Source organism: Nelumbo lutea, chromosome 6 (genome assembly GCF_056320005.1).
Source record: "Nelumbo lutea isolate HS-2025 chromosome 6, American lotus-T2T, whole genome shotgun sequence".
Taxonomy (NCBI): Eukaryota; Viridiplantae; Streptophyta; class Magnoliopsida; order Proteales; family Nelumbonaceae; genus Nelumbo; species Nelumbo lutea.
In genome coordinates this window covers 16,027,050-16,050,406 of record NC_142689.1, presented here as the reverse complement: position 1 = coordinate 16,050,406, position 23,357 = coordinate 16,027,050, and the positions used below count along the sequence as shown (strand labels likewise).

Here is a 23,357-nt window from a genome sequence, read left to right as displayed (position 1 = left end):
GCAACATCGAGCAAGAGAATGTCTGCAACGAACATAAAACAAAATTTCTTAAAAAAAGGAAATTTCATCCCAAAATTACAATAACTACGCTTGTTGTAGAGCAATTTCATTACATTTGGTTTCGTCTCCGCCTTCACCACCGAGAATTCCACCTTGAACAACAACGCCATAAGCAACAGCTTCATCAGGATTAACACTCTTGTTGGGTTCCTTCCCGTCGAACATTTCCTTCAAAAGCTGTTGGACCTTGGGAATGTGAGTACTGCCTCCGACGAGCACAATCTAGAGAGTCCCTTGTTGTGATTCTTAATTCCCATTGATTCTATGTTTTAACGAGTATTGTCCCATGTTTTCTCTTTTTGCAGCTTATTTCATTGATGCACAGAGGCAGGCCACCAAAGACGCCGGTGTGATTGCCGGACTCAATGTGATAATCAATGAGCCCACGGCCGTGGCTACTTGCCTATGGTATCAACAAGAAGGGAGGAGAAAAGAACATTTTGGTTTATGATCCTGGGACAGTGGGGGTACTTTGAGATAATGTGTAAATAGTAAGGGTGAGTTAGTCAATTAGCTAAATCATAAGGGCTTTTTAAGAATTTTGCTGCCCAATAAATAATAAACACTAAAAGTAAATAACTATAAAATGTAAAAGGCAACTGAAAGTAAATTGATAGTAAAAGTAAATGGCAGTTGCACTCATGGTGTGTGCCAAGATTAATAGCTAGATAGAGAGGGAACAACCACTAGAAGGTAGTTGAGAAATGAACCAACTACAAAACCAGTGATTCAAGTAATATTAACTTGAGATTCAAACAGTTATTAGACAACTACCAGTATCTCAGAGACAAATCTAATTGTAGAAAGTAAATAATAAATGAACAAAAAAGATAAACAACTATAAATGGAAATATAAAGCAATTATAATAAATGATTAGCAGTTGAAAGATGTTAGTAGACATGTTCACGGGTTGGGCTTTACCTCTTTATAAACGGAAAATCACCAGACCCAAGCTCGAGCCTAGCCCTATATAAAGCCCAAAGCCCTTGAAAGGTATTTTATAATATATTATTAATAATACATTATACATTATATGTTATTCTCAATGTTTTCGACTATCGTTGACCCAAAAAATCAGACCATTCAGCTCGGATATCATCCAAGAAACCAGTTTTGTTTCACCCTTAACTCGTTCTTGGGTCAAAAACCATTGATTTGGTCAAAGAACTGTTGACCCGGGTAGTCAAACTGTCAACCCGTTCAACTTGGACAATGGTTCGTGGTTTAACTAGGAGGCAGAGGGGATTCAAATACGATCGCCTGAGACAATAATGAAGAATGACCTTTGAGACAATAATGATTTCAGATCTGAGATAGTTCCAGTGAAAGAGAGAGATTGAGATTGCAGAGAAATTAGATCTCACAAAATTGGAGATTTCAGTTCTCATATCACAGATCTAAGATCTCAGTTCTCATATCTCATATATGAGATTAGAGAGATTCAGTGCTCGGATGTTGCTTTGCTGTTGTCGTTGCCGTCGCCGATGAATGTTGGATGATCCTCCTCCTCATTTTCCTTCCTCCTTCTTCCTTTCTTTCTTTCCTTTCTCTCCTTCCTTTCCTTTTTTTTCCTTTCTCTCCTCCCTCTTTTCTCTCTTTTATTTATTTATTTATTTATTTCTCAATTGAGTATGTCTCTTTCTCTTAATAACTTTTTAGCTATACTTAATAACTTTTCAACTAAACTGCCTAAACCATTCGACCTAGACGGTTGAACCACTAACAAAAAAATCGATGGCCAAAATGGTTCTGTTTCTAGGTTGGTTTTTAAAACCTTGATTATTCTATATATTTAATATATATACAATACTTTTTTGCTATTAATTTTACTATTATATAATATATAATATATTATTAGCATATATATTATATTTCCATTATATATAATATTATTGGGTCGGGTTAAGGCTCGGGTCAGGCTTATTTGGAAAAGCCCCAGCCTGATCTGCAAAGTAGTCATGGTCAATTTTTAAAGCTTGAGCCCATAGGCTTAAAACTTTATTCAAGCCTGATTTAGGATGGGTCAGGCCAGGTGGCCCAGGTCAGCCCGTTGGGCTACTCTGCCCACGAATAGATCTAGGTGTTAGTAAGTAATAAAGCCTAGATTGTTAAACCACTAAGTTGGTGCAATTAGTAATTTACTGGCGTTAGTAACTTAGTAACTACACTAAGGCTATCTTTTGGTTTGAAGGAAAAGATAGGGGAAGGAAGGAAAAGGTAGGGAAATCTTTACAAATCTTATAGGTTTCCCTACCTTTCCCTTCCTTTCCTTATTTTTTCCTTCAAACCAAAAACAACCTAAGTGATCTTGTATCATGTAAATCTAAAAAAATAAAACAAGAACAAGATAAATGCAATGACTACAAGATTACAAGAGATTCAAGTTATTGCAATTAACAAAGAATGTTAGTAAAGTTAGTAAGAAAATAAAGTACAAGAACTTCAAAAAAGGGAAAATTCCCGATTAGTACCTTGCACTTTGGGCCTAGTGCCACTTTGGTCCCCGAACCTTAAAATGTAACAATTTAGTACCCAAAATTTCAAAATGTGTCAATCCAATACCTATCATTAATCAACCGTTAAATGATATTTGAAAAGACACAAATGCCTTTCGAATGTTATCTAATTTTCTTTATCAACCGTTCAAACGTTAACAAAAAATGAACAGTCCCAAACCCTTGCCTCTTCTATTCAAGAAAGTTGGGGTCATAATAATGCCCATTGAGACGTGACCCCAACTTTCTTGAATAGAAGAGGCAAGGATTTGTGATTTTTCATTTTTTATCAACATTTGGATGGTTGATAAAGAGAATTAAATGACACTCGAAGGGCATTTTGTGTTTTCAAATGCCACTTAATGGTTAGTTAATAACAAGTACTGGATTGGCACGTTTTGAAAGTTTGGGTACTGAATTGCCACATTTTAAAGTTCGGGGACCAAAGTGGCACTAGGCCTAAAGTACAGGGTACTAATCGAAAAATTTCCCTTTAAAAAAATAAAATACAAATACAAGGCCAAGTTTTATAGAGGTTCAGCCAACCTTGCCTACGTCCTCTATCTCAGGTCACCATTGAATATTTCCACTAATTAGTTAGATTTCATGGGCGCCAATAAAGCCTTTACAACCTGCAAGACTTTTAGGTGCCTACAATACCTTAAACCAATTGAGCTTAACAAAAAGACCTAACCAACAGGGCTACTGAGTGCCTGCAAGACCTTATAGTTGGGCTTAATTCAAGTATTAATAAGACCTTAATGGTGTTCAAACTTAAACAACTATCAACTCTCAAGATATTACAAATATAGCCCAAGGGCAAGTTTATAGTAAGATACCTCTCAGTAGGTAGATATCACAATAAAATACAAACTTAGTTGTAAGCGTTTCTCTAAAGATACTTCACCTAATGAAAAAATCTACAATAGATGAGTGAGATTGTGCAACCTCAAAGGCTTCTCAGTTTTTCTCTCTTCTAATAATATTGAAGCTTAAGATTCTCTTCAACAAAAATGACTCTTGCTAACCTTCTCACTAGGAAAAGCACATGCTATTTTTCTCTCGATTCCTCTTGCTTGTTTTAAAACAAGCCAAACTCCTTTATTTATAGAGGCTTTTCAAAGATGGCAATAGCCATTAGAGCCTTCAAATGGTCATTTTTATTTCTAAATTAGTTTGCTATCAGAATTGTTAGTCGTCTACTTGACGAAAGGAATAATCTTTTCTTTCCTTTCTTAGTTAATTGATTTCTCTTATTAACTAATTGATAACAAATTTGAACTTGGTTTGTCTAGGTTAGTCGATTATGCATTTTTGGGTAATCAACTACATCTCTCAAACTAGGCATTTTTATGCCTCAACTATCACAAGTGGTCGATTATGCCTTTTGGGTTAGTTGATAATGTCTTACATTCATAGAAGTTCATGCCTTAATTGTCACAGTTAATTAACTATACATCTCTAGGTAGTTGACTATACTATAGAGCTTGAGTAGTCTCATCTATTAGACAACCCAATACTTAAAGGCTTTGGAAATTTCCACCCAAAGGTTTGGGATTAGAGAATGCCTAATTATGAGAGGAGGATTTTATAGATAATTCAATCTCTTAATTCTCCTTTTTGAGGGAAGTGGCCCTTAATGGAATAAATGGAGTTTGGGTATTCGTCACTCTTCCCTTTCTTTCTTCTATCTAGGATCCCTTATACCTTATTTATAAGAATTAAAATAAAAAATGCATATCACCTCCCTCTATGGGAGCTCAATCAGGAAATAGAATTGTAGCCATCCTTGCTTTAAGCATGCAATTTGTTTTCAATACTTAAAATGTTCTAATAGGGTCTTCAAAACCGAAGAAAAAACCTAAAAAATGATAAAACCAAACACATAAACACATAAACATTCATATAATCATGCATTAATTCAAGCATTATTGAAACTACCAAACTACACGTTGAATACAATAGAGGGATTATGAAATCATACCAAGTGACCCAACAGCTTTTCATTTCAACTCATTACATAAAATCCCCACTCAATTGATTCCTTGAAATCAGCATTTTAATTCACAAGACAATGTTATCACACTAAATTGCACAAGAAACATATGCAAACCATTTGGACAGAGGTAGGTTGCAAGTGTAAACCACTATTATAATTATTTTTATGGAGGGTTCGACTATGATATGGAAAAGATATGATATCTAAAAAACTTCTGACCAATCAAATAGAATCATAAACGTGATAGTCAATTAGGTGTTATTTATCAAAATTCATGGGTGGGTTTTGATTGGTCAAAACTCTTCCCATACCATATCTTTTCCACGTCATAGATTTTTTCTTTTATGGAAGCTCTATTTTCTTAGACAAGTAAAGGATTTCATTCATCTTAGTTATGAATATAAAAAAGCACAACGAAAGTCAGCAATTCAGTGAATTTTGACCAAATAGTAATAGTAGTACAATCAAGGGCAATCCATGCCAACTTATGTGTAGCTCTGTTAGCATTCAACTTGTATGATAAATTGAGAATGAAGAGACAGGCATTGAAGAAGCTCCACAGTCCATACAATCAGCAATTATGGTGTTTATACACGAAACGGGATCTGCTGCTCACAAATGGGTGCCTCGTAGGCACATCCATCGTGCATTGGAAACATCTCCCGTGAATGATAACTAATAAATATGGGAGAGGTTCCCAATGCATGGTAGGATGTGCATGTAAGGCGCTTGTGAGGTGCCAGGTGTGAGGAGCATATCGGGTTTCTTTATACACCATGGTGGTGGTGAGAGGGAGTCCATCAATAGAAATGAAGAAGTCACTAGCAGCTCTTGCATGGTTAGTTATGGCCACGGGGTTGAAAGCTTTATGTTCAAAAAATGTGCTCATTTCTGTATCTCTAGATCAACCACACCAGTGAAGAGCTACACAAGAAATAAGGAGAGCTAGTGTCTCCAACTCTGAAACACCTCCATTCTTAGATTCACAATGGAAGCTCTATTGGGATGTAATTCATACAAAAAATGAAACATCTTTTCTCATGATGTAATTCATAGCCTATGTCTAATTCTGTGTCACCAAGACTGAACTAGTCCACCCTTTCTTCATATTATGCTCGTTTACACAAACCCTATGATTTGTTCTAAATGCCTATCTTCCCGGTTCCCACTAAGGGGAGGGGATTGATTGAAAAAGAAATAATGCACTCTACTATCAAGAAAGATGGACAAAAAAAAAAACACTCTTAGATAGGGGTGTGAAATGGATTGGATTTGGTCCAATCTGATCCAGTGCAATGTGAGTCCATTACAAATGGACCAGGTTCAATCTAATCCAATGAATACATTGGATCATTTTGGACTGGTTCGATTCAAAGTCTGAACCATCCAATCTGTTCAATTTATTATTTTTTTAATTTAGATTAATCCTAACCCAAACTTGGTCCATTGACACCTATGTTCTTATTTTCTATCAATGGACCAGATATTGGCTCAATCCAATCCTATCCAATATAAATTCAGTAGGGATGGACCAGGTCCAATCTAATCCAATAGATACTTTAGACCATCAAGTCTTGACTGGTCCAATTCAATATGCCTTGTTGGTCTATCCAATCCATCCAAATTGATTTTGGTTTGGATGGGGTCCAATCCAAAACTGGTCCATTGGCATCCCTACTCTTAGAAAAAAGTAGCTATTGCCCTAATATTCATATGGGATATGCTAAAAAACCGCAAATTGTTTGAAAATATAAACCCACATCCCATGAACATCGTAGCAGCAGTCAACAATTTCACTCACAATCACCCTATGGTAACACATAGGATACACACTCACTCTTCTTCTTCAAGTATCAATATAGGTGGTTCTTATACACATCGTCAAAATAGGGCAGCTGCTAAATTATTCTAATGTATATGAAATTTCATATATGAATAGACAGGCACACTATTGCTTACAAAGTATGTAGGAAGAGGACACTGATTATACCATTTTCCTTCAAATGGTCTTGATGTAAATACCTTTCTAACTATGAACTAATGAAGTTTTTGGGAGCTTTGTTGAAAAAAAAAACTACCATTACAAGAAATGAGATTAAATCTAAAATCCTATTGTAAAGAACAAAGAACAATGAACCAACGGTAAAATACCTAAGACATTTTTGGTTAAAAATACTTGTTTTATCAACATATAAACATATTATTATTTACTCACATTTTTATTAAGGTAATATTATAAAAAAAATGAAGTTCTAAGTTGTTATTATCACAGGTAATTATGGATATCAAGTATAATCAGGTCAGATCTGATTATCTCGATAAACAATTGGTTTATAGCAATATTTTCAACTCGCCATTGATCTGGCTGGTCAAATCATTTGAATCATCACCCGGCCAAGATTCTGGGTCTAGTTCAATCAAGACTTGCCAAATGGGCAAAACTGTTGACTTAGTCAAGAACTGTTTGACCCAGTGATCGGGTCACGGGTTGCACACTCAATGCATTTAAACTTTTAGAGGTCATAACTTTGCACTCTGATGTCCGATTGATTTTTTTTTTAATTTGGGTAACTTTTGAGATCTTTGCGTCCAAAGGTGATGTAAGTGCCTTGCCCTGCTATTTTTACAAAAAAACCATTTTTTGTCCTCAAATTACAAATTTTAATATTTTTATAAATAAAAAAGTTTAAAAACATAAATTAAATATAAGATAATATATACAAGATATCTAAAATATATTTATACATTATTTATTGCTAAAAATATACTTACACACACACACACACACACACACACATATATATATATATATACTTAATACATATATGCGTTGATGTGGCACAATCTGAACCGTTCAACCAGTCCGATCAAATCAATAACTTACGACCCAGAGGCAAAAATGGTTCGGCCTCTAGGTGGGTTTTTAAAACATTGGTCTATAGAATCAACTAAATAATTGGTTCAAGACTACTCCATTATTCTCAAAACCCCCAAATCGTCAACTCACATATTTCTATTCTTAATATTGGTTGTAGGGAAAGACATGAAAACCTATACAAGGTTTGTATGTTTCCCTTTTTTTTTCCTTTCCTTCCATTTTTCTACATAGAATCGAAATCGGAATCAAAATCCTTTGGAACTGGAATCGGAAGGATCTATTCTCATTGTCTGTTTAGCTTAGACATGAATTAGAATGAGAATTCAAATATGCTGGAATAGAATTTCATTCTCAAGGGAGGGGGAGTGAATGATCTTTCCCTCAAATGGGAAATGCCATTCCATGAAGAATGAGAATGGGATTCCGTGTGTGGCCAACCAAACAGCTGGACCCCTATTCCCATGAACCAAATAGACCATTAGTATTTCTAACATCATGTAGTGTAAGATTTCCTATTGCGATAAAAGACAGACAACTCCACGAAATCTTGATCGTCCAAATAATGATAAAACCACTAATCGTCACCCTAAGATCAAACTATTTGCCAATAAACTCTCCCTTTGTGCAATTTGTATGATCCAGATTAGATGGGGCCTTGAAGATCAAAATCCCATTGATTGGCTTAAAACCAATGAAACGGTGCCAATAGTTCCATCAAGATCACAATCTCATTGAATGGCTTACCTTAAGACTACTCAGACACTGCTATTAGTTCCAGGAAAATAAGATTGATCCGCTCATCAAATTTCAATGGAAAATCTCTTCATTTGACCACCCATCTAATATAGATTCCCTTTTGGAGTTCTAGATTGGCTAAAATATTAGACGTGTATTTTCAACTTATAACACCTTAACACCTCTAAAATTGATATCCACCGTATATACAACTCCTTCCAACCACTACCTTCCAAAGAGAATCTCCTGAGACACCCATGTGGCCTGTTGTACATCCATACTCAAATGACCAAAATGCCTTTACATCCACAAAGAGATTCCCTTTCCCCAAACTGAACGGAACAAAACGACCCTTGAACTTGATCTCTATCAAAAGCCCTAATTAGCCCCTGGCTACCCAGTAGAAATCCTGAACTACCCCTCAGTTCTTCTATAATTCCCATTTTGCTCCTCTTCCACTCGATCAGGACAACGGGGGGATCGTTGGGCCTGAAAAGGGACGAATCAATTTTGAGTAAAATAAAAAGGGGAAAAACCTTTTTCTTCCCTGAAAGAAAAGGAGACTCGGTTCTTATTCTTTCTCTTTCCTGAAAATCGATCCAGCTTCGAAAAACCTTGAATATCAGTTCCCATTGTTGGACCATTGCCAACGAATCTCCTTCCCATTGCCGGCGGTCAGCACTCCCTTCTTATTCGCTTTTTTCTTTCTTCTTCTTCTTCTTCTTCTTCTTCTTCTTCTTTCCATTTGTTTCCCGCTGCCATCGGTCTTCTTGGTCTCCAGTCTCCATCCTTGGGCGAAGGTGGTTATGCGTTCGAGTCTGATCTCCCATCCCTTCTAAATCCCTCGCTTCCTTTAGTTCTTGACGGGGAATGCAGACACAAAAGCTCAAAAATTTCTCATTTTAGATAATTGCTTGAGGACGATGGAGAGGGACGCTGACATGGACAAGTGTGTTTTAAGTACATAGAATAGATTTCCGTTTCAGTTACAAGATCAAATCAGATTTTCTTTGTCCGTTGAATCTCTCTTCCTTGTTCATATCTTGTCTGTTCGTTTTTTCTGTTGTTGTTCACCAGATTTTTAGTCCAGGTTGCTGCTCCACTGTAGTGTCGTCGTTCCAAAGGACAAAGCCGGAGTTTCACCAGGATCAGCCTGTTAATAAGAGAGGAAGTAAGCGTTTTGGTTTGTGTCGGGAATGAAATTATAAAATCCTTCGAAGCCAGCAAAGGATTATGGGCTTTTTAGGAAACCTTCATTCCTGGTTGAACGTTACCCACTTTTAACGTGGCAATATTTTAGTGGATCGACTCCAAACGCAGGGCGCTACCACCACCATTACAACCCAGAGAATAAGGCTCCCTCAGAAAGAGAGAGAGGGAGAGCAATGGGGGTTCCTTTGGCCATGGAAACCCTAAGCCAGAGAGCGGCCTTCATGAGGGAGTCTCTCCAGAAGAGCCAGACATTTACGGACAACATGGTTGCCATTCTTGGCTCCTTCGACCATCGTCTCTCTGCCCTAGAGACGGCCATGCGTCCCACTCAGGTACGTCAGCCTTTCTGGTTTCAAATTGGGCTTTCTGATGTGCTTGATTAATATGTTCTTCCCCGGTTACCATTTTTCGGGAGCTGGTAAGATCTTGAGATCGTTTCCCAATCAGAATTTCGATGTTTGTATTGTTTTTTGTATTGATTTCTGTGTCTTCCTGTTATAGCTAAGGACACATTCCATTCGGAGAGCGCACGAGAACATTGATAAAACTTTGAAGGCGGCGGAGGTTATATTGTCTCATTTCGATCTTACCCGCCAGGTTTATTACTTCATCGTGATTCGTGTTTTCTTTCTGATTGCTTTGCATTTTAATTAAAGCAGCCAACATCCAATTGTCAAATATGATTGAATCGCCAGCTTGCATTTTATTTCCATTTCTTTTTGTTTTGGGAAAGCGTTTTTTTTCTTGATATTAGATTGGCTTTGCTGTTACCACTGTCCTCTATATGTACCAGGAAGTTGTTTCTACATGTAAAATTTTCCAGTGAATGTAATTTGTATTGTTTTTGTTCTTTTATTGTATAGTTATCTTTTTTAGGCTGGGGGATGAATTTGAGCTGTACTATCTGATTCATAGGTCTGTATATGGGTCAGTTCGGTTTGGTTTTACTTAATTATGCCAACTGAACCAACACTGTCAGGTTTACAATTCATCTAATTGAAACCCACCGATAGACACCTAAAGTGATTGTGATATTAGTTTTCTATTTTGGTCAGTTTCATCGGTTAACCGACCAAATGCTCTTTTTGCATTTATTAACTCTTATCAACCTTATTTGTGGGAACAAGCCAGGCGAGAATTTGGATCCAGTGTCATGTGGTTGCAACCATTGCAAGTTGCAACTACTGTTGTTCAGTGCCATACCTTTTCATCATCCCTTTTCTTTAGAAAATTGACCCAATGTAACTTGGCACACCATAAAGGTAGAATAGGCCCAGAAGATTAATCCACCCAATGGCCAATGGTGGATTTGATCATTTAAATTTATCAAAAGTGTCATGTTTTACAAATACCACAATTGGTAGACTAGGAGTCTAGAAGACTAGAACAATAGGACCTTTGTTTTTGTCCTTTTTGACTTTTATGAGAACTAGGAAAGAGATGACAGAGCTTAGGAGTCTAGGACAATGGGACTGTAGGAAAAACAGCAGCCGTTGGCTGAAAAAAGTTAACAGTTAGTAACAAAAAAAGTAAATAAGAACAGAAGAGGTCAGCTTATTTTTTCTGAGATGCCTAACATTATAAGTATGATCATTATCTAGTCGGTTTGGTTCAGTTTCAACTCAGTTTGCACAGTCATAACCCACAACTGAGCTGATAAGTTGGATTTTACAATCAACAAAACCGAAATTGGCTTGATAAAAAAGCCCAAAACCAAACTGATCCATTTAAAAACCGACCAAATCGGGTTGAGTTGGGACGTTTTTGTCAGTTTTTTAACATTTGGTGAACAGACCTACTGATTCCAATTCCACATTTTCTAATTTGAACTGTTATGTGGACCTTTTGAACTTTTTCTTTATTCTTTGCAGGTGCTTGGTTATTGTAATCATTCATGGAGAGAGAGAGAGGCGAGAGGGAGAAAGAGAAGAAGAGGAAGATATGATTGAGAGACAAAAAAACCAACTACTTCTGACTGCCGCCAGTTTAGTTATTTATATTAACTTAATATAAAAGGAATGGGAGATTACAAGTATGCCCCTGGTGGCCTTCCCTAGAAACAAACTAATAAGAAAGAAAGAAACTAACTGACTGACAGCATCTTAAGCTGACAACCCACTAACAACAACTATAAAATAACAATTAAATAATCCTCACAACACTCCCCCTCAAGTTGGGCTGAATATGTCTATCATGCCCAGCTTGTCACATAACTCATTGTGCCGCCAGTATGGAAGCCCTTTTGTGAGGACATCAGCGAGTTGTTCCTTGGAGTTGACATAAGGGATGCAAATTTCCCTTTTTTCCAATTTTTTCCTTATGATGAAGTGTTTGTCCACCTTAATGTGCTTGTTCCTCTCATGTAGGACAGGGTTGCTGGCGATGTTTATGGCTGCCTTGTTGTCACAGTAAAGAAACATAGGATTATGAACAACAACTCCAAGCTCCCCTAGAAGATTTTTTAGCCAAAGGACTTCAGCCACCCCATGTGCCATAGTTCTATATTCAGCTTCAACACTTGACCTTGCTACCACACTTTGTTTCTTGCCTTTTCAGGTCACTAGGTTTCCTCCCACAAGTGTGCAATACCCACTCGTAGACTTTCTATCATCCACAACACCTGCCCAATCAGCATCTGTAAAGACTTTCCACCTTTAGGTGATTATGTTTACTGAATAGTAGGCCTGTTATGGGATACTTTTTTAAGTATCTAAAAACTCTCTCTGCTGCCTCCATGTATGGTTTCTTAGGAGAGTGCATGAATTGTCTTAGAACGCCAACTGAATAGGCAATGTCTGGACGGGTCATAGACAAATAAATCAGCTTTCCCACTAACCTTTGGAACTTTTTCACATCTTTTAGAGGTTCACCATCATAGTCACCCAACTTGTGATCAATATCCATGGGAGTATCTGTTGCTTTGCACCTAATTTGCCTATGTCTTGTAATAGATCAAGGGTGTATTTCCTTTGAGAAATGAAGATACCCCTTTCTGAGCGGGCGACTTCAATTCCAAGGAAATGCTTTAGGGGACCTAAATCTTTCACTTCAAATTTAGATGCAAGGAATTGTTTCAATTTTTGTATTTTTGAACTCCAATTTCCTGTAATGATGATATCATCCACATACATTATCAATACAACAACCTGTTCCTGACATCTCTTCACAAAGAGTGTATGATCAGATTGACATTGTTTCAAACCTACCTGCTGAACTGCCATGTGAAACTTACTGAAACAAGCTCTGGGAGATTGTTTTAAACCATAAAGAGACTTTCTCAGCTTGCACACCTTATTTTCACTTCCCTTGGCACAGAACCCAGGGGGTTGAACCATGTATACTTCCTTCTCTAGGTCACCATTTAAAAAAGCATTCTTTATGTCCAGTTGATGCAATTCCCAGTCAAGGTTAGCAGCTAATGACAGGAGAACCCTAATTGAGTTCATCTTAGCTATGGAGCAAAAGTCTCATCATAGTCAACCCCGTACACTTGAGTGTACCCTTTGGCTACTAATCTTGCTTTGTACCTTTCAACTGTCCCGTCTGCCTTGTGTTTAACTGTAAACACCCACTTACACCCCACGGGGTCTTTCCCCCTTGGAAGATCCACAAATTCCCAAGTTTGATTTTTATGAAGAGCGTTAATCTCCTCTTTTATGGCATCTGTCCATTCGGGGCATTTTAAGGCTTCTGCAACATTTATGGGAATAGAGATGCAAACAACTACAGATAGAAAGGCTCGGTATGAGGGGGAAATGTGATAATAGGAGACATACTAGGTAATGGGGTGTTTTGGTAGTGCATGGCCTGACTCCCTTTCTTTGAGCAATAGGAATGTCAAGGTCATCCACAGTAGGAGTAGGGGTATCAGTAGTTGCAACAGGGATTGGACTTACCTCCTGTGAGTCTAACAGTGTCGATTGCTCAATGTTTGGTTGCTCCACATCTCTATCACATTGCTGATCTCTACGGCGTGTACGCTAGAAGACACGAAAGGGAGCAAGGTCCGGAATAGAAGGAAGAGAGACTTGGCGGACCTGAACCTGCTTCTCCTCTTCCACACTACTACTCTCCCCCTGAGGAGAAGCAGAGAAGAATGGTTCAGATTCAAAGAAGGACACATCTATAGACACAAAAAACTTATGACTAATGGGATCAAAGCATCGATGCCCTTTTTGAGAGGAGGGATACCCCAAAAAGATACAAGGAATGGACCGAGGGTCTAACTTACCCCGAGACGGAGACAAATCATGGACAAAGGCACGAAAACCAAAAACTCTCATGGGAATGGAAAATAAAGGGGACTGAGGGAACAACTGATGAGGGGCCATGTAGTTCAACACTTTGGAGGGCATGCGATTGATGACATAAGCAGTTGCAAGTATAGCATCCATCCAAAACCTTTTTGGAACATTCATGTGTAACATCATCCTACGAGCTACCTCAAGGAGGTGTCTGTTTTTTCTTTCTGCAACACCATTTTGTTGTGGTGTTCTTGCGCATGAGCTCCTATGAATAGATCCGTGGGAGGCAAAGAACTCATTGAGCTCACCATGGAAATATTCTTTTGCATTGTCGGATTGGAAGATCTGTATTTCAACATGGAATTGCATAAATACCATCATCTGGAAGTCTTTCACAATCTTTGGAACTTTGTCTCTACTATGCATAGGGAATACCCATGTATAGCGAGAGTAGTCATCGATCAATGTGATAAAGTACTTGTATTCGCCCTCAGAGATTATAGTAGTAGGCCCCCATACATTAGAATACACAACATGAAAAGGAACACTTGATCTTTTATTATTTGAGTGAAAAGTTGTTCTACATTGTTTGCTCAACTGACACGTTTGGCACTGGAACTCTGACATTGAACATGACTTAAATAAAACCGGAAACAAAGACTTTACTAATTCAAAAGGAACATGACCTAACTGACTATGCCACAAAAAAATGACTCTTATTTGATTGACTATGTGACTCTGAGGATGACACCGAGAGACCAGCTTTGTTGTCGAGAATGTAGAGACCATCCACTAGGCTCCCTCTACCAATTGTCCTTCCAGAAGTTAGATCCTGAAAAACACATGAACCAGGAAAAAAAGGTTACACTACAGTTTAAAGAGCTTGTGATACTACTAATTGAAAGCAAATTAATAGGAAGTTGAGGGACATGCAATACACAATTCAGGTTAAGGCCATGGGGAAGAGATATTGATCCTTGGCCTGCAATGGAGGAGAATGATCCATCTGCAAGCCTCACTTTATCCCTTCCTGACAAAAGGCTATAAATCTGAAACAAGTTCGACTTACCGGTCATGTGGTTAGAGGCCCCTGAGTCAATGATCCAAGGGGAACCAGTGGTAGTAGTGACATGGAATGTAGAAGCCGCATTACTCCAAGTTGCCTCTGAAGGAATTCATTATATCTTCCTTGGGGTCAAAATTAGTAAAGTGGTCCTGGGTAGTACCGACAACCTGAGTATCTTGGGTTGCCACATGTGCTGCATTATGTGCTGTGTTCATCTTCTTCTGACCTTGCCCTTTACCCTGTTCTTGTTTCTTCATTGCCCACTTGGGTTTCCCGTGAATGTCCCAACATGTGTCACGTGTATGCCGTGAGCGCCGACAGTGGGTATTACTCATTACAGCCAACATGTATCATCAGCCTTCTTGGTGTCACTTTTCTTCCCCATGTTGTTATTACTCATTGCAGCCAAAGCAACTTGTTGCTCCCCCTCGGTTGTAACCATCACACTCCGCCTACTTTCTTTCGATTGAACAAGGGCATATACCTCGTGAACCGACGATAGCTCTTTGTTTCCTAAGATCTGAACTCTCAAGGGTTCATAGGCAGGGTTCAGTCCCAACAAGAAATCAAACACACGTTGCTGAGAAATCAGCTTCTTGTAGGCCTTAGCATCGTCATCATGTTTCCACTCTATAGCCTGATAATGATCCGATTCTTTCCATACGGAAGTAAGGGCTGAATAATAGGAAGACAAACTACGATTTCCTTGTTTACAGGTTGAGGATTTAGCTTGCAACTGGTAAACCTTGGCATAATGCCTTTGCTCAAAATACGTAGTTTTGGCCTGTTCCCAAATCTCACTAGCGGTGTCTGCCCACATAAAGTTCTTCTTTACATCAGGTTCCATGGTTGCAAGGATCCAAGACATCACCATACTGTTTTCTTGGTCCCACCTATCATGTTCAGCTGTCTCACTCTTGGGTTCTTTCACCCTTCCATTTATGTAACCAGCTTTTCCCCTTGCCGTTACATAAAGTTTTACACTTTTAGCCCACTCTAGGTAGTTTAGACCATTTAAAGGGGTAATGGGCATGGGAAACATCATGTTTTCACTTCCCATACCAGCTGTGCTGCAGGTCGGTGTAACCCCTGATGAAGTTGAATCATAGTTTGCCATAGTACTGCTGAATCAGACCAAATCCCACACAACTACACAACAGCCACAATCAGAATACCAACCCTCAAGGAATTTACTTCTGGAATGTGGAAAAAAAAAACAAAAGAAAAACTGCTGAAATCAACTCAGTGATGGTTCAGTTATTAAAACAGCCCAGTAATCAGTCCAACACCAGCCGTTAGAATAGTATACTAGCAGTCTGATTACAGCCCATGCAATCTACAATCCAGCATCCAAACGAAGGTATAAAACCAAGAAATAAGGCCTTCACACCATTGGCCATAAAAAAAAAACAAGAACACATACCCTGTCCAGCACCTGTACGAAGGTGACAACCAGAAACTAACTTCACAGCATCGAACAGATAAGAAAGGGAGTCTTATTCTGCATCGCCTTTCTTCTACTAGGGTCTCCTTGATATTACGACCAAGGAAGAACCCAAAGGAAGAGCCACAAGTAGTCTGCTAGGGTTTCTCTGTCTTCCATGTCCAAGAAATCAACGAAAAAAAGAGGATGAAGCAGGTTCAAATGGGAGAAACCGATTTTTTTATAGCCCAAAGCCTGGCTCTGATACCATGTAATCATTCATGGAGAGAGAGAGACGAGAGAGAGAGAAAGAGAAGAAGAGGAAGATATGATTGAGAGACAAAAAAACCAACTATTTCTGGCTGCCGCCAGTTTAGTTATTTATATTAACTTAATATAAAAGGAATGGGAGATTACAAGTATGCCCCTGGTGGCACTCCCTATAAACAAACTAATAAGAAAGAAAGAAACTAACTGACTGACAGCATCTTAAGCTGACAACCTACTAACAGCAACTATAAAATAACAATTAAATAATCCTCACAACAGTTATATCTGTAAACCTTGTTTTCCATCCTTGTTTGATTATGTCATTTTTTTAAACTATGAAAAGTTTAGCAACTAAATTTATTGCTTATCAGATCTGGAATTTCAGACAATTTGAAGTAATTTAGAGGGTGTGTGATAAACTGTTGCGTTGGCTGAACTGAATTGTTCATAGGTTAGTCATATAAGAAAATATTTTGGGGTAAAGCCACATGCAAATTTAGCCATTAAGGAACTTGCCCTTACTTAATTCCTTATTCACTAAAAGACAAACACTGAAACAAGCAGTTTAGTTGAGCTAATTCATTCATTATCAAATGTTTCCTTAGGCTAGTTTCTCTTTCTGAAACTTCCCTCTTGTTTATTATTTGCTTGAATATATCTCACTATAGGGTATTATGTAAGCAACATGGTGTATCACGGCTGATAGAGTGGGATGATGAAACAGGTTTTGTATGGCCCATGGTGGTGTAGTTTTCATGCAGCTAACCCCAAAATAGTTGTGATTAAGGGTGATTTGAGTTGAGTGTTTTGTAGCTAACCCCAGATAGTTGAGAACTTGAGATAAAGATTTTCTGAGTTGTAATGTTTTCATGATCCTTTTTAGCAATCCATGATTGTTACAAACTTAAGGTAAAGAAAGGGAGGGCCTTATCTTTTTTATACTTCCCCTTTTGTCTTTTGATTGGTTCTACTTCACTCAACTTTCCTCCGTTCGGGTGAAAGGAAATGTACCTTTTATTCTTTACTAGATGTAAATTTTATATTACTATTAGCAAGTAAATCCTGATGATGGCATAATAAGATTTATGAGATGTGTGACTTGAGGTGCACACTAATTAACCCAAACACTCCTATGCACCTTTTATTCTTTACTAAATGTAAATTTTATTAGTATTACTATTAGCAAGTAAAGCCTGATAATGGCATAATAAGATTTATGAGATGTGTGACTTGAGGTGCACACTAATTAACCCAAGCACTCCTACGAACCTTTTATTCTTTACTAAATGTAAATTTTATTAGTATTACTATTAGCAAGTAAAGCCTGATAATGGCATAATAAGATTTGTGGGATGTGTGACTTGAGGTGCACACTAATTAACCCAAGCACTCCTCTGAACCTTTTATTCTTTACTAAATGTAAATTTTATTAGTATTACTATTAGCAAGTAAAGCCTGATAATGGCATAATAAGATTTATGAGACATGTGACTTGAGGTGTACACTAATTAACCCAAGCACTCCTTTGCAAGATAAGATTGATTAGACTATTCTTCTCCTCCTTTTCAGTATTTACAGTTGAATCATATCACCAAGGACATGAGGTATTTGTCAGGTACATCCTTCTTGACTTTTCCCCTTCTGAGTGGAAATGCAGTTAACTTGAAGACAGGTTATGAACTCATGTTTGTGGTATTAGTTCAAGAGTTAATCAACTTGGCAAGTTGGTTTATCCAATTAGTGACTTTATCTTGTTGAATGCTTAGGTATACCACATGCTTGATGATGTGGAGATGTTTCAAGTCTTTTAGAAGGTGTGCCTAGGTGCATGGGCAAGGCACATTCCTATAATGAATTTCACTTAAACCTAGGCAAAAGCCCTTTGAAAAAGTATGTTCTCGGTGTGCCTAGGCACACTCTTGGGTTGCCTTTCACCTTGGCCTAGACATGCACCTTTTATAAGTTTGCTTTTTGGTTACCTTTTTTATACATTCTTGTGTGTTTTATACCTTTGTAATGGTATATTAGCTTCTAAGTACCTTTTATTGGTGCTTGTTCACTAGTAATAGTCTTATTAACATTGAAAAGAAACAAAACACAAAGACCTTTTGAATATTTGAACCCTAGTTGTCCAGATAGGATCTCAACAAAACTCATTGAACCAATTCCCTTGTGTGCGCAAAAATTTGGGTTGGTAGCACTACGCCATACCTTCAGACCTCTACATGTGCTTGTTTGGACTTGCCTCAAGGATCTTTGAAGAGATATTATTGTGAAGGTTCCAGCTTCTTAAAATCAGTAATGTGAGATATCAAACGTTACACTATCCACTTGAACTTGAAGTAATGTAGTTAGTAGATATATGGGGATGTTGAGAGTTTCACATGTTTGAATTGTTGAGTGCTTGAAGCATTTTGGTACGGTCTGCATTTGTTTTCTTTTACTTTCACTTTGTATTTGTTTAATATGTTATGCTTATTTATTTTGATTTGAGCTAGCAAGTTTTTTTAAGACACTTAACTTCTTTAAAAATCAGGTTTTCATTTTTAATGTCTTTATTCATTTATTTATTTTAAAGATAGTGTCTTACTTTGTCCAAGCGTACATCTTGCCTCACCTTGTGAGACAGTTTCACATGTTTGAATTGTTGAGCGCTTTGATCACTTTACTACAATCAACATTTGTTTGCTTTCACTTTCACTTTGAATTTGTTTATATACTATGCTTTTGTATTTTGATTTGAGCTAATAAGCTTTTTTTAAGACATTTAATTTCATTTGAAAATCAGGTTTTCATATTTTATGCACTAATATTTATTTTTTTATTCTTTAATTTTTTTTTCAAGAACCTGTGCCTTGTTTTGTCCAAACACATTTCTCAGCTTGCCTTGCAAGAGAGTTTTATTTGTTTGAATTGTTGAATGCTAGAAGCACTTTGGTTGATCCACATTTGTTTGCTTTAACTTTCACCCTGAATTTGTTTTATGTGTTATCCTTTTGCATTTTGATTTGAACTAGTAAGCTTTTTAAAACATTTAATTTCTTTTAAAATTCAGTTTTTCATTTTTTATGTATTTTACTTTTTAGATTATTTTAAAGAACTTGTTCTTTGCTTTGTTTGGGCACAAACCTCCTTTTGTGCTTTTCTTATGTTTCTCACTTTCAACATGCTATTTTCCCATGTATAGCCACTATCTTGTTGGAGTAGTTGGATGGACATGGTAGAATAAGATATATTTTTGTTCAAATAATTAATTCTAGCCAATTGAATGGTTCCTATTAATCCAGAGATTCTTTGTATTTTATTTCGTTTAGTAATTAGGACTCAGAATATTGCACAGTGATGAATCAAAGAGTGATATACTGGAAACCAGTGGGACTAACCTGTGCAGAAACATGTTTAAGTTTGGCATCAAGGTTGCACATTCACATGCTATATTTGAAGTTTCTTGTAATTTTTGTAAGTTTTCTGATAAATATTAGGGATTAGAAACTTATTCTCAGTCTCACTTCTTCTTCCTTGTATTTTCATTGCACATCTTCTTCCTTGTATTCTAGTATGCCTAAAGATCTAAAACATCTGTGGTTGCACCTCTTGTGGCATAATCCAGTACATCACATTTTCAGTTTGAATTCTTGAATGCTTATGTGAATATCCCTTCAACATGTAGGCAGAGGCTAAAATACTGAGAGGTCCACATGAAGATTTAGAAAGTTACCTAGAAGCTGTGGATCAACTGAGAAGTAACGTTAATTTCTTCAGTAACAACAAAAGCTTCAAAAGTAGTGATGCAGTTCTTAACCATGCAAATAATTTGCTTGCAAAGGCTATTCTGAAATTGGAAGAGGAGTTTAAGCATCTCTTAACGTCTTACAGGTTGGTTCTTGGATATACAAGATGCTCCTCCAGTGCCATTTATGATCACCTTGCACAAAAATACATGTATATCTATATAATATGTCGAAAGAACTCAATTGTATTGGGCTCAATTGTAATATCTGGCTTGAGTCAGCTTTTCTATAGCTGTGTTTTCTTCTTTTTTCACGACCTCTTGTTGTACTCATGCCTGATTTTTTTTTAATGAAATCAATTCTGTGTTGCTGATCAAAAAATAAAAAAAATAAAAATCTATATAATATGTAGTACTGGATCTATATATACACGCACTTCTGGAAAATATTTTCTTCCCTGAAATGCTACTTTATTAGGACCAGCTATAGCCACCATTGCTCTTGTTAGAATTCTTTTTATTCTTTGTTTATGGTCAGCAGGGTTATATTTGTCTTTTTATTCTATTTATTTCTTTTATCTCTTAAGTAGGATCAAAGTTGTAATTTGCCATTTATTATTAAGTGAATTAAAGGTTGGACAGCAGTTAGAGGTCGAATTGATTTACGATCTCTATTGTTCATCCCTAGTTCTTCTCCTATTCTTCTCTCTATTCCATTCTACTTCGGTCTAAGAATTTTCTGGGTTGATTTCTACCTTTTTCTTAATTTCCTTTTTTTAATTAAAGCATGGTATCAGAGCTGTTTAGCTCAATCTGATAGGAGCCTCTGTTTCTGGATGACACAAACAGGAATTTTTTCCTTTTTCTTTCCTCTTCTTTGTTTGATCTTCAAAAAGGGATTTAAGTGGACTGATCACCCTTAAGTAAAGAGGTTGAAATGCCTCAAATCCAGTTGAATCAGGATGGCTTGGTGGTGTTCCAAAGACCCCCCTATGCCTGACGGACCCAAGTTACCAAAAGGACTTCCATCAAAATTCAGCTTAACTTTTTGCTGCATTGAGATACTGCCATGGAATTGCAGGGGCCCTATTTGCTTGATATCATTGAGGATAAAGAGCATAGGGAGTTAGAATTGATTTCCAATGCTATTAGCTGCTTTAAGAGGCACACTAAGTAAAACCGACCTGGTCGGTTTTGTGAATGATTCTCTCGGTGTGAACGGTAAAGGATTCAAGTCTAAGAAAGCAAAGGCTGGATGCCTGGAAATTAAAAATGATGTGATGGATTGAAACTGATATTTTATATATCAGAAATTTTATATATCATATGTATATTTCTGAAATAAAGCTGAAATATATGTATATATATATCCACAAATATATATTAAAACTGAAATATATATATATATATATATATATATATATATATAATATCTGAAATATATATTATATATAATATATATCTAAGTTGGTTCGGTTCGGTTTTGGTTTTCACACATGAAAACCGAAACCGACCAGTGCTGAAGAAAAACCGGCCAACTTGGGTTGGATCGGACCAGGTTGGTCGGTTTGGGTCTTGTTATGAACAGCCCTAGGCAGAGGAGTCAAAGAATAATAAGATAAAATTGTTTTCTGCATGGATTGGTCTCGTTTTAAGTGAAGATAGTAAAAGGTTTTGATTTATTGAGCAGTGGTGGTTGGGTTCTTGTGGTTGGCTATGTTCTTTTCTCCCATTGATTATCTAAAGTTAAACAAGTGTTTCTCTGGATTCTGTGGTTAGATGGTGGCCTTTTATTGTATGTTCTTATCGTAGGTTACGTGGTTACCCCTTCTGATGGAGCTACCTAGCTTGATTTTGGTGGGTGCTCCCATGGGAATCTGTCACTCTCAGGATTTGATGCAGTAGTTAGGGATCTTCGGGTTGAAGTCATTGTTATAATTTCTAGTTCTATTGGCTCTGGGTCTGGGAATTCTGTTGGAGTTGTGACCTTGGCTTTGCTCCTGGGCGTAAGGCTTATGCATGCCATGGGTTTTAAACATATAGAAATGGAAGTTGATTCCCAAATTGCCCCTGATTAATACACAATTGATCAAATGGATCTTAGGTTCTTCTTTACTTTAGGTAAGTTAGAGCTTTTGGTTTTGAGTGAAGTACTTATTCAGTGGGGGAATAGTCTCCATGGGTGGTCTGTAGTTGCTTTACCCTTGTTTTGGTTGATATTTTCCTTTTTTCCCCCTTTCATTTAGGTCTCTGTTGTCCCTTTTCTTTCTTTTTTTTTGGGTTCAGGTGGTCAACTTTTTTTTTTTTTTCAAAAAGGCTTTTTGTTATTGATATAACAGGTGGAAAAATTTTGGCAGTAAACTATTTATGAATTTTATGCTATCTATTTGTTGTTTTGATATGCTGGAGAGAATCAGAGAATTTTATACATTTAACTGTTGCAATGAATCTCCTTTTTCTACATCCTGTAGGGATATATGGACAATTTTGCATTTCTTGATATGCTTTAATGATTTAAAATATGGTTTGGATAGCATGTTTTATTTCGAGTTGGTCTCATATGGTATTATGATTTATCTTTTTGACTTGGAAAAGATCCTTCATGCTAGCATGCAACTGTTTGCCCCTTTGAATACGTTTTTTTCTTCGGTTTTCAGCAAACCTGTGGAACCTGATCGTCTTTTTGAGGGCCTTCCCAACTCGATGCGGCCATCGTCAGGATCACCTGGTCACCAGGGTGATGGCATGAACCCTTCTTCCAATAATCATCCTGAGCAACAAAATAAAGGTGTAGAAAATGCTGTTTATACACCCCCAACACTCATTCCGCCAAGGATTCTTCCATTGCTGCATGACTTGGCTCAACAGTTGGTTCAAGCTGGTCACCGACAACAGCTAATCAAAACTTACAGGTAAAAGTTCTACGTGCTGATAGTGAACACTACTTTGGATGTCATCTTTCATGTAGACTCATTTTCTTTTATATCCAAGGAAATAGATATAATGTTGCATAACTTGATATTGTATTAAGAAATTTTGTATGCCACATTATCGTAACCAGAAGGGGTTGGAAGATTTTGGTGAAGGTCTATGGAGATTTGGATACCTTCTGATGGGGAATATATGTTTGGGTTCAAATGGGAAGTTGTGAAAATCTCATTCAGGTGGATCCAGAGATTAGCCAATTCCCTAGCTAGCCTGGCTAGAGGTGTGGGGATGGCATAGTAGTATGGGGCATAACCTC

General features: G+C 37.2%; 1 protein-coding gene across 7 annotated transcripts in view; it reads left to right on the top strand.

Moving 5' to 3' along the window:
* The first annotated feature begins 8,586 nt into the window (after nt 1-8,586).
* The window catches only part of LOC148847581 (exocyst complex component EXO70A1-like), a 61,374-nt gene continuing 46,603 nt past the window's right edge, over nt 8,587-23,357 (top strand). For 2 of the 7 annotated variants that reach the window (XM_088949772.1, XM_088949769.1), the window contains exons 1-5: nt 8,718-9,117; nt 9,259-9,712; nt 9,882-9,977; nt 20,054-20,259; nt 22,771-23,025. In XM_088949772.1, the coding sequence (XP_088805898.1) occupies nt 9,554-9,712; nt 9,882-9,977; nt 20,054-20,259; nt 22,771-23,025 (716 nt within the window). In that variant the 5' untranslated portion in view covers nt 8,718-9,117; nt 9,259-9,553. Of the gene's footprint in view, nt 9,118-9,245; nt 9,713-9,881; nt 9,978-20,053; nt 20,260-22,770; nt 23,026-23,357 lie in introns of all 7 variants that reach the window. The other 5 variants (XM_088949771.1, XM_088949768.1, XM_088949767.1 and 2 more) reach the window with 5 other exon arrangements.